Source organism: Neophocaena asiaeorientalis, unplaced genomic scaffold, assembly GCF_003031525.2.
Source record: "Neophocaena asiaeorientalis asiaeorientalis breed wild unplaced genomic scaffold, Neophocaena_asiaeorientalis_V1.1 scaffold79, whole genome shotgun sequence".
Taxonomy (NCBI): Eukaryota; Metazoa; Chordata; class Mammalia; order Artiodactyla; family Phocoenidae; genus Neophocaena; species Neophocaena asiaeorientalis.
This window is the reverse complement of record NW_020175402.1, coordinates 6,167,487-6,178,877: the sequence shown is the minus strand read 5'-3', so window position 1 is coordinate 6,178,877 and position 11,391 is coordinate 6,167,487. Positions and strand designations below refer to the sequence as shown.

Sequence of the window (11,391 nt, the reverse complement as noted above, 5' to 3'; positions counted from 1 at the left end):
CTCAGTTCTTGATCAGCTGCGTGACAGGTGAATGGCTTCATCCAGCTAGTCGTCTTGTCCTGTATGTATACTGAGAGGCTTGTTCATTCAGCGAGTATTTATAAGCTCTGCCCCTGCCCATGCCAGGCATGGCCTGCAATGATGAATGAAAACAGGGAGCGACCTGCCACTGAGTGAAAAGAAAACTGCCTCCATGACCAGGGCTGCAAAGAAGAGACTCCCAGAGCTGGGGAGGGCGTCTGAGCAGTAGAGCTGTAATTTGAGGAACCCAGGGGAAGGCATGGGGATCACTTTCAAGGAGAGAGAGCTGCACGTATGCCAGCCCCGATGCTGTGTGATGAGGCAAGACGGGCCAGGTCCTGCAGTGTCTTTCGTAGGCCCCAGCAGAGTGGCCTTTACCCAAAAGTAGCAGGAGCCATTGAAGGATTTTAAGCAGAAGCATGATCGGTCAGGTTGATGTTTTGAAAAGCTCATTCTGGCCAGACAGTGGAGGGGGAAGAGAGGGCGTTTTTGGAAGCAGAGGTTCCTGAGAAGGTTGTTGCCTGGACTGAGGTATTTGTGACGAAATGGAGAGAAGGGGGAAATCTGACAGCTGTTTAAGTGGTTACTGGAGGTGGGGGTACTGGAGAGCGGGGTGTCACCCGGTGATTTGTGGGGAGTCTTCTGACTCGGTGCCTAGGGCAGCTCAGCCCCTCGCCCTGGGCACGACGCCCTCTATCTTGCTAAGTAACCAGGCCCACCTGATTCCCGGAGCCCAGCACAGTCTGAGCACACGTAGGACTTAATACATGCTGAGGAGCCCAAGGGGTGGCAGGGCTGGTGAATTTGTGCGCTCCAGTGTTGGGAGGGTCTTGGTAAGGGTGCTTATTAAGTGCCATGTTTTATGCTAAGCACCTTCTGTGGATAAGCTTGTTTTCCCAACAGACCTGAAGAAACAAGTGTTTGTCAAGCACTTTGCAATATCTCATTTAATCTCATTTTCCAATGAGGAAACTAAAATTTAGAGTTTAAGTAATTGAAGATCACACAGGTAGGACTTCCCTGGTGGCGCAGTGGTTAAGAATCCGCCTGCCAACCAGGCAGGTGGATTCTTCCCTGTTCGAGCCCTGGTCGGGGAAGATCCCACATGCTGTGGAGCAGCTAAACCTGTGCGCCACAACTACTGAGCCCACGTGCCACAACTATTGAAGCCTGCGCACCTACAGCCCGTGCTCTGCAACAAGAGAGGCCACCGCAATGAGAAGCCCGCACACCGCAACAAAGAGTAGGCCCCACTCGCCACAACTAGAGAAAGCCCGCATGCGGCAACGAAGACCCAACACAGCCTAAAATAAATAAATTAATTAATTTAAAAAAAAAATCACATAGGTAGTAGTGATGGTGCTGAGATTTCAACCAAGTCCCTCTGACTCCAGAACCTGCACTCTTAACTGCTCTAAACTATCTCACCAAGTCCTGTGGGGACAGAGGTGGGAGTGACAGCACATGCAAAGGTCCGGAGGTGTAAAGAAGTCACTGCATCACTGTGGCTAAAGCACAAGGTGCCACATGAGGAGAGAATGGCCGGAGATGAGCAGAGTAAGCTTGGGGGTGGACAGCCCTCAGGCCTAGTAATGGGGTCCAGTGCTCATGCTTTGGAGGCCGCCATGTGTGTGTCTTGCGGGGGGTGGGGGGAGGTGGTACATAGTGTGGGAGGCCCAGCAGGCTGGCTCTGGGCTTCCCACCTCTCTTCAGCCTGAGCAATCTCTTTTAATTGTGGAGGAGTTCAGGGCTGTGAGAAAGATCCCATCTGACAAGAAGATTCTGACGCTAAAAGCAGGCATATAAACAAAACGTTTGAAAACCACTGCACAGGTAATGGGGAGCCAGTAAAGTTTTAGACGGAGGATTGACGTGATATATCTACATGTTACTTGGCATCTACTTGCTCTGGCTGCCAGTGGAACTGGAAGCAGGTAGGAGGGGGACCAGCCAAGAAGTTGGCTGCAGTTAATTTGGACTAAAGGTAAAGGAATAAGGCTTGAGGTTTTCCTGAGAAAGAATGAACCAAAAGGCAGGTGTAGGAGGTGGTCACCAAAACGGGGGTGAGTTTTGAGGACACAGAAGAAGCCATCTGGGATGAGAAAGCCATCCTGGAGAGGGCCCCTCTTGCACGAGGTGAAGCAGGGAGGAGGAGGACAGAGCTGGACTGAGCTCTCACAGTTCCCTATAGTTAGGAAAGGCCCCCGGAGTCACCCAGTGTAGCCTCTTATTTTACAGGTAAGGATATCGAGGTCTGGAGAGATCATGTGGCCTGCCCGTGGTCACAGGGTAGGCCAGGACTCAGACCTGTGCTCTTGGTCCAGAGTTCATCTTTGTCATGGCCACCAACGCCCCTTCTCTTCCTGATGGGTGGGCTCTCCCCCTCAGGGGTAGGTGGTGACCTTTCCTGGCCAGCTGGACCCCCAGGCTCTGCCTCCATGAAGGGCACTGAGAAGTCCACCGCCACTGCCTGGGCGACGCCCTCGACAAAGATGCCCTCCACGTAGTGTCTCAACAAGGATGGTTTGTCCACATTTGGGCCTCCTAGGAGGAGGATATGGGACTGGTACTGCCAGAGAGAATCCATGTGGTGCAGGAGACCAGCCAGGAGGAGAAGCGAGCCCAGAACTGAAGCATAAACCACGTGGTCTGGGGCTGGCTCAGACTTGCAGTGAGAGATGTAGAGCCAGAACCCAAAGGCAATCGGGCTTTTGGGTCTAGGCTCTCCAGGATACGCCCAGACCCAGGCTTAGTGAAGCCTCCCAGACAGAGTGCCATTTGAAACCACCATGCAGAACTGAGTCCCTTCAGGACAGAAGCAGGACTTCCCCAAAATAGAGGCCCTGGTCCTATAACCGATCCTGAGAAATCCCCAGGTGTAGCTCAAAAGACCGTGGGCGGCAGACCACAGCCCCCATATGCGAGGATATTTTTCCTTCTCTCTGCTGGCCTGAGTCCCAGCCCTAGGTCTGTACCTACAGGAGGGAGGGCTGTGCAGTGTGAAGCTTGCCTCTCCCAACACTGGGACTTCCATGGGACATGTCCCAGCCAGGGGCCCTGGAGAAATCCTCCCACACCTGTCAACCACAGACCGAGCACCAGTTCCCCCTCCAGGGCCAGGATCCTAAGAATAACATTCATAAAGAGAAGGGAGAGTAAAACAAGACTGGCCATTCCTGCTGGTATTTGTTGAAGCTGAGTTATGACTACAAGAAGTTCTTCAAACTACTTGATACTAGGTTTTTTTTTGGAGTATAATTGCTTTACAATGCCGTGTTAGTTTCTGCTGTACAGTGAAGTGAATCAGCTATATGTATACATATATCTCCTTCCTCTTGGACCTCCCTCCCCCGCACATCCCACCCATCTAGGTCATCACAGAGCACCAAGCTGAGTTCCCTGTGCTATACAGCAGGTTCCCACTAGCTAGCTATTTTACACGTGGTAGCGTATTTATGTCAAGCCTAATCTCCCAGTTCATCCCACCCTACCCTTCCTGCCCCGTCCTGTGTCCACACGTCTGTTCTCTACATCTGCGTTAGTTTCTTTACTCTTGGTTATGTTTTAAATTTTCCCTAATGGTATTAAAAAGCCCCGTGTTCCCCTGCCAAAGGCAGCCTCCCCAAGGGAATCAGCCCTGGCCTTGAAGAGCTACCTTCTAGTGGGGCAAAAAGGTACAACAGTGCCTGAAATCTGCAAAGAGAGCCAACTCAAGTTAGTGCCCTGAAGGCTCAGAGAAGGAACTGATATGTTAGGCTGGACTAAGCCTTGAAGGGTGAACAGAGTTTTGACAGATATGGAGGAAGGTCATTCCAGGCACGGGAAGGACACATGAAAGACACCGAGGGAGCTTGTTGGCAGAAGGAACTTAACATTTATTAGGCACTTAACACACGTTGTCATATTTAATCCTCTAACAAACCTGTGAGGTAGGACTCATTTTACCATGAAGAGACTGAGGCTCAGAGGCAGAGGATAGATCAGGGTTCCCACCTAGATTGCTTCCGTTCCAGCCTGTGCAGTGTGGGTGGGATGGGTCTTCCCTCTTCATCCACTAGGTTTCAGTGGCTCCCAGAGCAGGCAAGGTTGTCAGAAAGGGTCCCATGGGCGGCAGACTTTTGGCTCTGTTCCTTCTAAAGGGCAAAGGGGATGGATTCAAGCCTGGGTTGCAAGGTCTTCGGGCTGTGGAAGCAGCTTATGGAAAGCCTTGGAGGCCAGGTAGCCTGACCTTGTCCATGCTGCTATGGTTGGAGGATTTGGCCAGGGTGCTGCCTTGGAGAGCTAGCTTTGCTTACTCAGAATAACCTGGGGATAGACCTGAAGGGACGATTCTGGAACTCCACTCTTGGTAAGAAAGCAGAGCCCAGCCCATATCTCTGGAAGGGGGTCAGGATCTTTTAAGAGCTTTGTTAGAGTCTGGAATCCTTGTTATTTCCCCAAAGTGCGTACTTTGGTAGTCTCTGTTCCCTAAAAGTGATTAATAGTAAAACCTTCAGGGGAAGAAAGGGACTTCCATCTTGTGAATTCCTGTGTGTGACAAGTACTGCCTTTGATTTGTCATCTAATCCTTTCTAAAACCTTTGAGTTAGGTATTATTATCCCCAACTTACAGGTGAGTCCACTGAGGCTTACAGAGATGAAGTGAGTTCCCCACGGTCCCACAGCTGTACATAGTAGAGCTGAGATTCAAAACCAGTTTTGACCACAAAGCTTGCCCTGCAAAGGAAACAGCATGTGCAAAGCCCAGGGCTGCAGGTGGTTGGGAACCTGGGCAAAGTGGGTGGAGATGCTGAAGGACCAGATCAGATTGGACTGGGGGGAAAGGGTTTGGATTTTACCCTGTAGGCATGGGGAGCCAGGGAAGGATTCTAGGAGGGTGGCAGGCAGGTCAAATCTGTATTTTAAAAAGATCCCCTGGGGCAATGTGGATGCTAAATCACACCTTACAGGCCTGAGACCCTCAAGAGGGGTGGCACAATCTACACTAAAGACTGCGGAGCCTGAACCATGACAGTGATGGCAAACTGGGTGCGGGGCCTGCTCCCAGGAGAGAGGGCGCCTGCTTCTGAACAGTGGGCAGCCCTCAGGAGGGCATGCCCCTCTCGGCCACTTCCCCATTCTCCAGTCCTATTCTGTGCCTTTCCTCTAGTTAGTGGGCTGGGCAGGGCTGCTTCCTACTGCTGGGTCAGAATCACTCTCATTAAAGCCATTTACAGTCTCCAGAGGTTTTGCGACACTGATGGTGCTTGTGAGTGTGGGATCACAGCCTCAAAGCATAAGGTAGGACCTTCTGGGCCTGGCCTGAGGTGGTGGACAAGGCTGTTGGAACACTGAGCTGGCCTGGGGTTTACTGACTGAGCCACGTCAGTTTCCCCTCCTGGACTTTAGGTTCCTGTCTTTGAAATGTACAAGATCAGCCTGACCTTACAAGGTTGCTTCACGGTTAATAATAAGTCAGAGAAATAATAATAATAGTAATAATAATAATATAATAAGCAATAGAAATAGGTCACAGCATGTGAGCCCATACATATTGTAGGAATTCACATAATACATTAATCTTCACAACAACCCTGTGAGACATAAACTATTATTATCCCCATTTTATAGATGGGAAACTGAGGCTGAGAGAGATGTGTGACTACAGTCTGCTGAACATTCCTCAAGGGAGGCAGCTGGAAACAATGGGCAACATCTCGTCCTTGTTGGTGGACCTTGCCCTGGGTGGGCAGGGCCTTCAGGCTGGTTCTTTCACAGTCGGCCAGGATTCTGAGAGGGGAGAAGCTCAGTTTTTTCTTTCTTTCTCCAGGGACTTGGGGATTTTTTTTTTTTTTTTTTTGAGCACCTGACAGCCAAATCCCCACCACCATCCTCAGGACCAGCTGCTCATCTCCCAAACAAGCTTCAGTTTAGTAGACCTGTACTCCTGTCCGGGGAAGCTCCGGGAGATGAGAAAACACAGACCGAGTTGAGGGTCATTCCCTGCTTCTTCACTTCATTCTAGCACTCAGATCTCTAGTAAATTCCTAGAAAGAGCCCAGCTCTCCCTTGCCTCAGGGCTCCTCCCTCACTTACTGGTTTCATTTAACTTCTCTAGGCCTCAGTCTCAACATCAGTAAAATGGAATAATAATACTATAAGAAGTGCCCAATCAATGCTGGATACTGTTCCTTCTGCCTAGATCTCTGCTCTTAGCTCAGCTCTTCCTCCTCCTCCTCCAGGTCTCAGATCAAAGGCCATCTCTTGAGAGAGGCCTTCCTTGACCACCTGCTCTAAAGGAGGCCCCCATCACCCTCAGGCCCATCTTCCAGATCTGTGGTCTTCATAGCACTTACAACTGGAAATCATTTAGCTCCACTTACAGGTTTCTTCTCTTCCACTAGACCCTAGGACTGCTTTTCTGTCATGTTCACTGCCGTATTCCCAGAGCCCAGATCAGAGTAGATGCTCATTTTATTTTATTTTATTTTATTTATTTATTGGCCACACACGCAGCTTGCGGAATCTTAGTTTCCCGACCAGGGATTGAACTGGGGCCCGCGGCAGTGAAAGCCCAGAGTCCTAACCACTGGACCGCCAGGGAATTCCCGATGCTCATTGTAAGCTTTTTTTTTTTTTTTTGCGGTACGCGGGCCTCTCACTGTTGTGGCCTCTCCCGTTGCGGAGCACAGGCTCCGGACGCGCAGGCTCAGCGGCCATGGCTCACGGGCCCAGCCGCTCGGCGGCACGTGGGATCTTCCCGGACCGGGGCACGAACCCGTGTCCCCTGCATCGGCAGGCGGGCTCTCAACCACTGCGCCACCAGGGAAGCCCAGTTGTGCTCTTTTTGCTGTGGCAACTGCCCATGCCCTGCCCATGCCTGCTGGCACAATGACACCCCCAAGATACCCCCTCTACACCTGCTGAGATCCTTCCTTCCATAAAGCCTTCCTGCACTGCTGCTGGACATCTTGTGCAGTTTCTGCTGCAGCCTCAGTTCCCCAGGCGGCAGATTCTGAGCGGGAACTCAGTGTGCAGACTTTTACAAGGGGATTCTTGAGGTCAATGCTTGCTTGCGGGGAGGAAGGGAAGAAAGGATTGAGCGTGAGAATTTAGCTGTGATGTTGTCCTAACAGTGGCCTCAAGTGACCCCATGGAGAGTGATGAAGCTGGGTTTTCCTTTCAGAGTTGTCTAGAGTTGAGACAAGAGGGCCAGGCCTTTGAATAGTGCCCCCGCCCCACATTAGACCCAATAGATTGACGCTGGATTGTGGGCTGCCCCGGATGGGTGGGCAGTTCCCAGAGAAATTAAACTGAGCTCCACCACCAGGCAGCACTCCCAGCAGCTGGGAGGTGCAGTGGGGAGGAGGGGAGATCTTGGTGGCTAATCACAGTGTCCACTGTGTGCCCAACAGATGAGCTGTTCGTATTCATCCCTGCCTCTCAGATCCAGATCCAGTCCCTGGCTTTGGAGTAGGGGCACTGGGCAGCAACCTGGGTTTGAGGGCACACTTTCTCATCCAAACCTGAGGACCTAAGGAGGCTCCAAGGCTGGCTCAGCCTGAAATTCCCTGCACCTGTCCTGGCCTGTGCAGCAGCGTCCAAACGCTGAGTGGTTCAGCATCTGAGCCCAGGGACGCCGCCAGAAATGGCCACATCCCGGCCAAGGGAGGAAAGAGCGGTGATGACCGTTCTTGCCATTCGATTCTCGTTGTGTGGGAGGCTCTGGCTGAGCGTAGCCCATTCATCATCTCATTTGTGCCCACAACCCCTTGTGAGGCGGGATCTTCTATGAGTTTCTCTGACCATGGAGGAAACAGGCTCAAGGACAGGAAGCTGCACACCTGGCCTCTTAGATCTTTCTAGTAGAAAGGGGCTGAGCTCTTGAGACCCCCAAATCCAGGAGACAAGACTGTACCAGGATACTGTTTATATTAACCCTCAGGATAGATTCTGCCATATGCCCTCCAGAGAGATACTAACACTCCCCATCTCACCAGCACTTATGAGGTCCACACTGCTTTAACCCTTTCCCTCCCAGAGTCAACACTTGCATGGGCCCGGGTGCTGTGTGCTGCTGGGGTGCCTGGGGATTTGGGTGTTCTGGATGAGCCGGACACCCCCCCAGTCCTCCTCCAGTTTGATGTCCCCCTGCTGCAGGGCCTGCTGGATGGCATCAGTGAGGGTGTTGAAGGCCAGGTCCACGTTGCAGTTATTTTTGGCGGAGGTCTCCATGAAGGCCATGCCCAGGGAAGCAGCCAGCTCCTCTGCCTCCTGGGCTGAGACACAACGGGTGCTCTGCAGGTCGCTCTTGTGGCCAACCAGCAGGAAGATCGCCTTGTCGGGGCCCTGAGTGGCCATGACCTCCTGGTGCCAGTATTGGATGTGTTCAAAGGACTTCCTGTTTGTCACATCAAAGACCAGCAGGACACCCACCACATTCCGGTAAAAGGACCTGGTGATGCACCTGACAGTGGGAGGGAGTAAGTTGGGAGAGGCTTATGCCTTCAAGACACCCGGTACAAGACCACGCCCTCTGTACACTGACTGCCTCACACCCCCAAAGCTCATTTCACACTGCCCTGTGCTTCTCTTTCCCCATATCTGTCTCTCCCAAGTGACTGTGTGCTCCCCAGTTAGTCAGCAGTTTGATTCCCATACACTCCTGACCATTCCTCCATTCCTAGAGGAAGCCTCATGTTTTCCTGATCTCAGGTCTTTTTTTTCCCCACTCTGCCTGGCAAACTCCTACACATCCTTCATGGCCAACACGAATCTCTCTTCCTTTCACATCTCCTTTACACCCCCCTCTCTGACCTCCTGTGGGCTCTCTCAGCACCCAGGTCATTCATGCCTCCAAGTCTCAATATCGAACATCCCTCTGGGGAGGGCGCCAGGTCTTTATTTTTGTTTGTTTGTTTTTTGTGTTTTTGGTTTGTTTGGCCGTGTCAGGAGCCATGCGGGATCTTAGTTCCCCCACCAGGGATCGAACCCGTGCCCCCTGCGTTGGAAGGCGGTTTCTTAACTACTGGACCGCCAGGGAAGTCCCAACCTGCTGTTATGTGTAGGATGAAGGACTCAAGAGTGAAGGACCCAGGCCCAGGGCAGAGACCCCCAGATCTCTACTTGGGCCACTGAGGCTGACCCCTCTGAGGTATCCCCATGCCCAGGTGGACCAGGACTGACCCTGCCCTAGCCAGAGGCCCCTCACCCCAGCCCCTTCTCCTCCCTCCCCGCCCCACCTCCCACCCACCCCGCTACGCCCGGCCCGGCCCGCAGCTGCAGAGTGCGGCTGTAGAACTCGACGCCCACCGTGGGCACCGACTCGAGCTCCGGCTCGGGTTCCGGGATCCCAGGCGCGCCCGCCACGTAGTAGGGCTTCCACTGAGCCACCCAGACCCCGGGACTGGAGAACCTGGGGCGTCTTCAGCACCGGGGGGTGGGGCCGGACCCCGAGGAAACCACCGGGCCCTGTGGAAACACCTGGACAAGTCACTTCCTTGCTCCGAGCCTCAGTTTCCTCCTCTGTAAAATGGAGATGATAACCCTTACTTCGAGGATGAAGAGATTAACCTAGATAATGTGGGGAGAAAGACTAGGGAGGACCAGTAACCAAACGTGCACTGGCCTGGGACCAGCAGTGCCAGAGCGTCCACTGTATTCACCCGTTGGGGTGGCTTCTCTCTGCAGCCCCACTCTCTATTAGTCCCCCAGTCGCGTCCCTGCTGCTGCTGGACCCGGAGACACCCCTGAAGAAAGTTGGTTTATAGGTGCTCTTTTCCCCCCAGGTACCCCTTTCCTGGAGCCCCACTGGCCCTGGCCTGGGGCCTCCCGTTCGGTGTTCAGGGTCAATGTTCAACAGCATCCACTGCTTCCTCCCCTCCTGCCTGTGCGGGGCCCCAGGGCCCAGAGAGGGACTTGCACACAGGCAGCAGACAGACCACTGCAATTCCAGAAGGAGTGCAGTTTGCTTGTGGACTGGACAGCTAACATTAATGAGGTGAGATGGTCAGTTCCTTATGCTCTGGGACAGCAACTCTTTGAGAAGGCCAGAGTGTGCCCATTTTAGAGCTGAGGAGACTGAAGCTCAGATGTGTGGCTCGTCTTGGGTCACAGTAGGGCTGGGCCTCACATCCGGATTTGTCTCACTCTTCATTACCCCTTGATGTCACAAAAGGGGACCACAAAGCAAGTTCCCAAAGGACCAGGGCTAAGTGCAGGTCCCACTTGGATTAGGGGCAAGGGTAAGGCAGGTACATCTGCATTCAAGATGTACTCCACTCTTTCCAGTCTGGCCTTCTTGACACCCAGGACATAAAGGCTGGAGCTCTGGTTGGTCCCAAACAGCTTGCCTGTTGGTTTAATCCCACTATCCCACTGTGGGCGGATGTTACCAGTTTAACTTGTTGTGGCAAATTTGCAGTGGGAAGCAGTTCTCACTAATGCAAACCATCATATCATCACATTTCCTCCTTACACAACCTTGTGAGTAGGTGTTAGTCTGCCCAGTGTTGCTGTTGTTGTTGTTTAATATTTATTTATTTGGCTGCATTGGGTCTTTGTTGTGCCACGCGGGCTTCTCTCTAGTTGCAGTGTGCCGGCTCTAGAGTGTGCAGGTTTAGTTGCCCGCGGCACGTGGGATCTTAATTCCCCGACCAGGGATTGAACCCACGTCCCCTGCGTTGGAAGGCGGATTCTTAACTACTGGACCACCAGGGAAGTCCCTGCCCAGTGGGTTTTTTTTTTTTTTTTGCGGTACGCGGGCCTCTTACTGTTGTGGCCTCTCCCGTTGCGGAGCACAGGCTCCGGACGCGCAGGCTCAGCGGCCATGGCTCACGGGCCCAGCCGCTCCGCGGCACGTGGGATCTTCCCGGACCGGGCCACGAACCCGTGTCCCCTGCATCGGCAGGCGGACTCTCAACCACTGCGCCACCAGGGAAGCCCCCCTGCCCAGTGTTTTTTACAGATGAGAAAACTGATGCTCAGAGAAGTTAAGTAACCAGCCCAAGATCATTCAGCACGAAGACAGACTAGCTGCCAAGTCTGTTTCTGGCTGGACAGTTTGGGGACCTGGGAAGGCCCAGGTTTTCTTGTGGCTAACTCTAAGCAAATCTGTGAGAAGACATTTTGTTAGGTCTCCTAGTAATCCTGGCTTTTGGTCACCTGCACTAGCCTGAAGGGCCCCAAGTCTCTGCTTGCCTCCACCTCCAGGAGGAGGGGGGGGGGCATCAGCTAGGGTATGTGTGTTGGTGAAGGAACCCGCCCGGCCAGCTCTGCCCAAACCAGGAGGGTCTGCCCCACTCCCACCTGCCCCACTAATTCTTCCATCGGGATGTTCTTATCACCTTGCTCTGTTCAGCTGGAAAAACAGTTTTTGCGTCAGGGCGGTGC

The 11,391-nt window shown here is 52.9% G+C and overlaps 1 protein-coding gene across 1 annotated transcript; it reads right to left on the bottom strand.

Annotated features, from left to right (window-relative positions):
• Positions 1 to 7,974: 7,974 nt before the first annotated feature.
• Positions 7,975 to 10,156, bottom strand: RAB42 (RAB42, member RAS oncogene family). The gene is made up of 3 exons (XM_024766884.1): positions 10,133 to 10,156; positions 9,218 to 9,384; positions 7,975 to 8,467 (listed from the first exon to the last, which is right to left on the bottom strand). The coding sequence occupies exons 1-3, from the start codon at positions 10,154 to 10,156 to the stop codon at positions 8,044 to 8,046; spliced, it is 615 nt and encodes a 204-aa protein (XP_024622652.1). The 3' UTR covers positions 7,975 to 8,043.
• Positions 10,157 to 11,391: the final 1,235 nt, after the last annotated feature.

Bases quoted from the DNA above. Each gene is read 5' to 3' on its own strand.
- RAB42 (XM_024766884.1), bottom strand. From the start codon at position 10,156: ATGAAGAGTGAGACAAATCCGGAT. The intron at 9,385-10,132 runs GTGAGGCCCAGC...TGGGTGGCTCAG, and splicing joins AGAGTGAGACAAATCCGGAT to TGGAAGCCCTACTACGTGGC. The intron at 8,468-9,217 runs GCTGGGGTGAGG...TCCCACTGTCAG, and splicing joins GCGGGGAGGGAGGAGAAGGG to GTGCATCACCAGGTCCTTTT.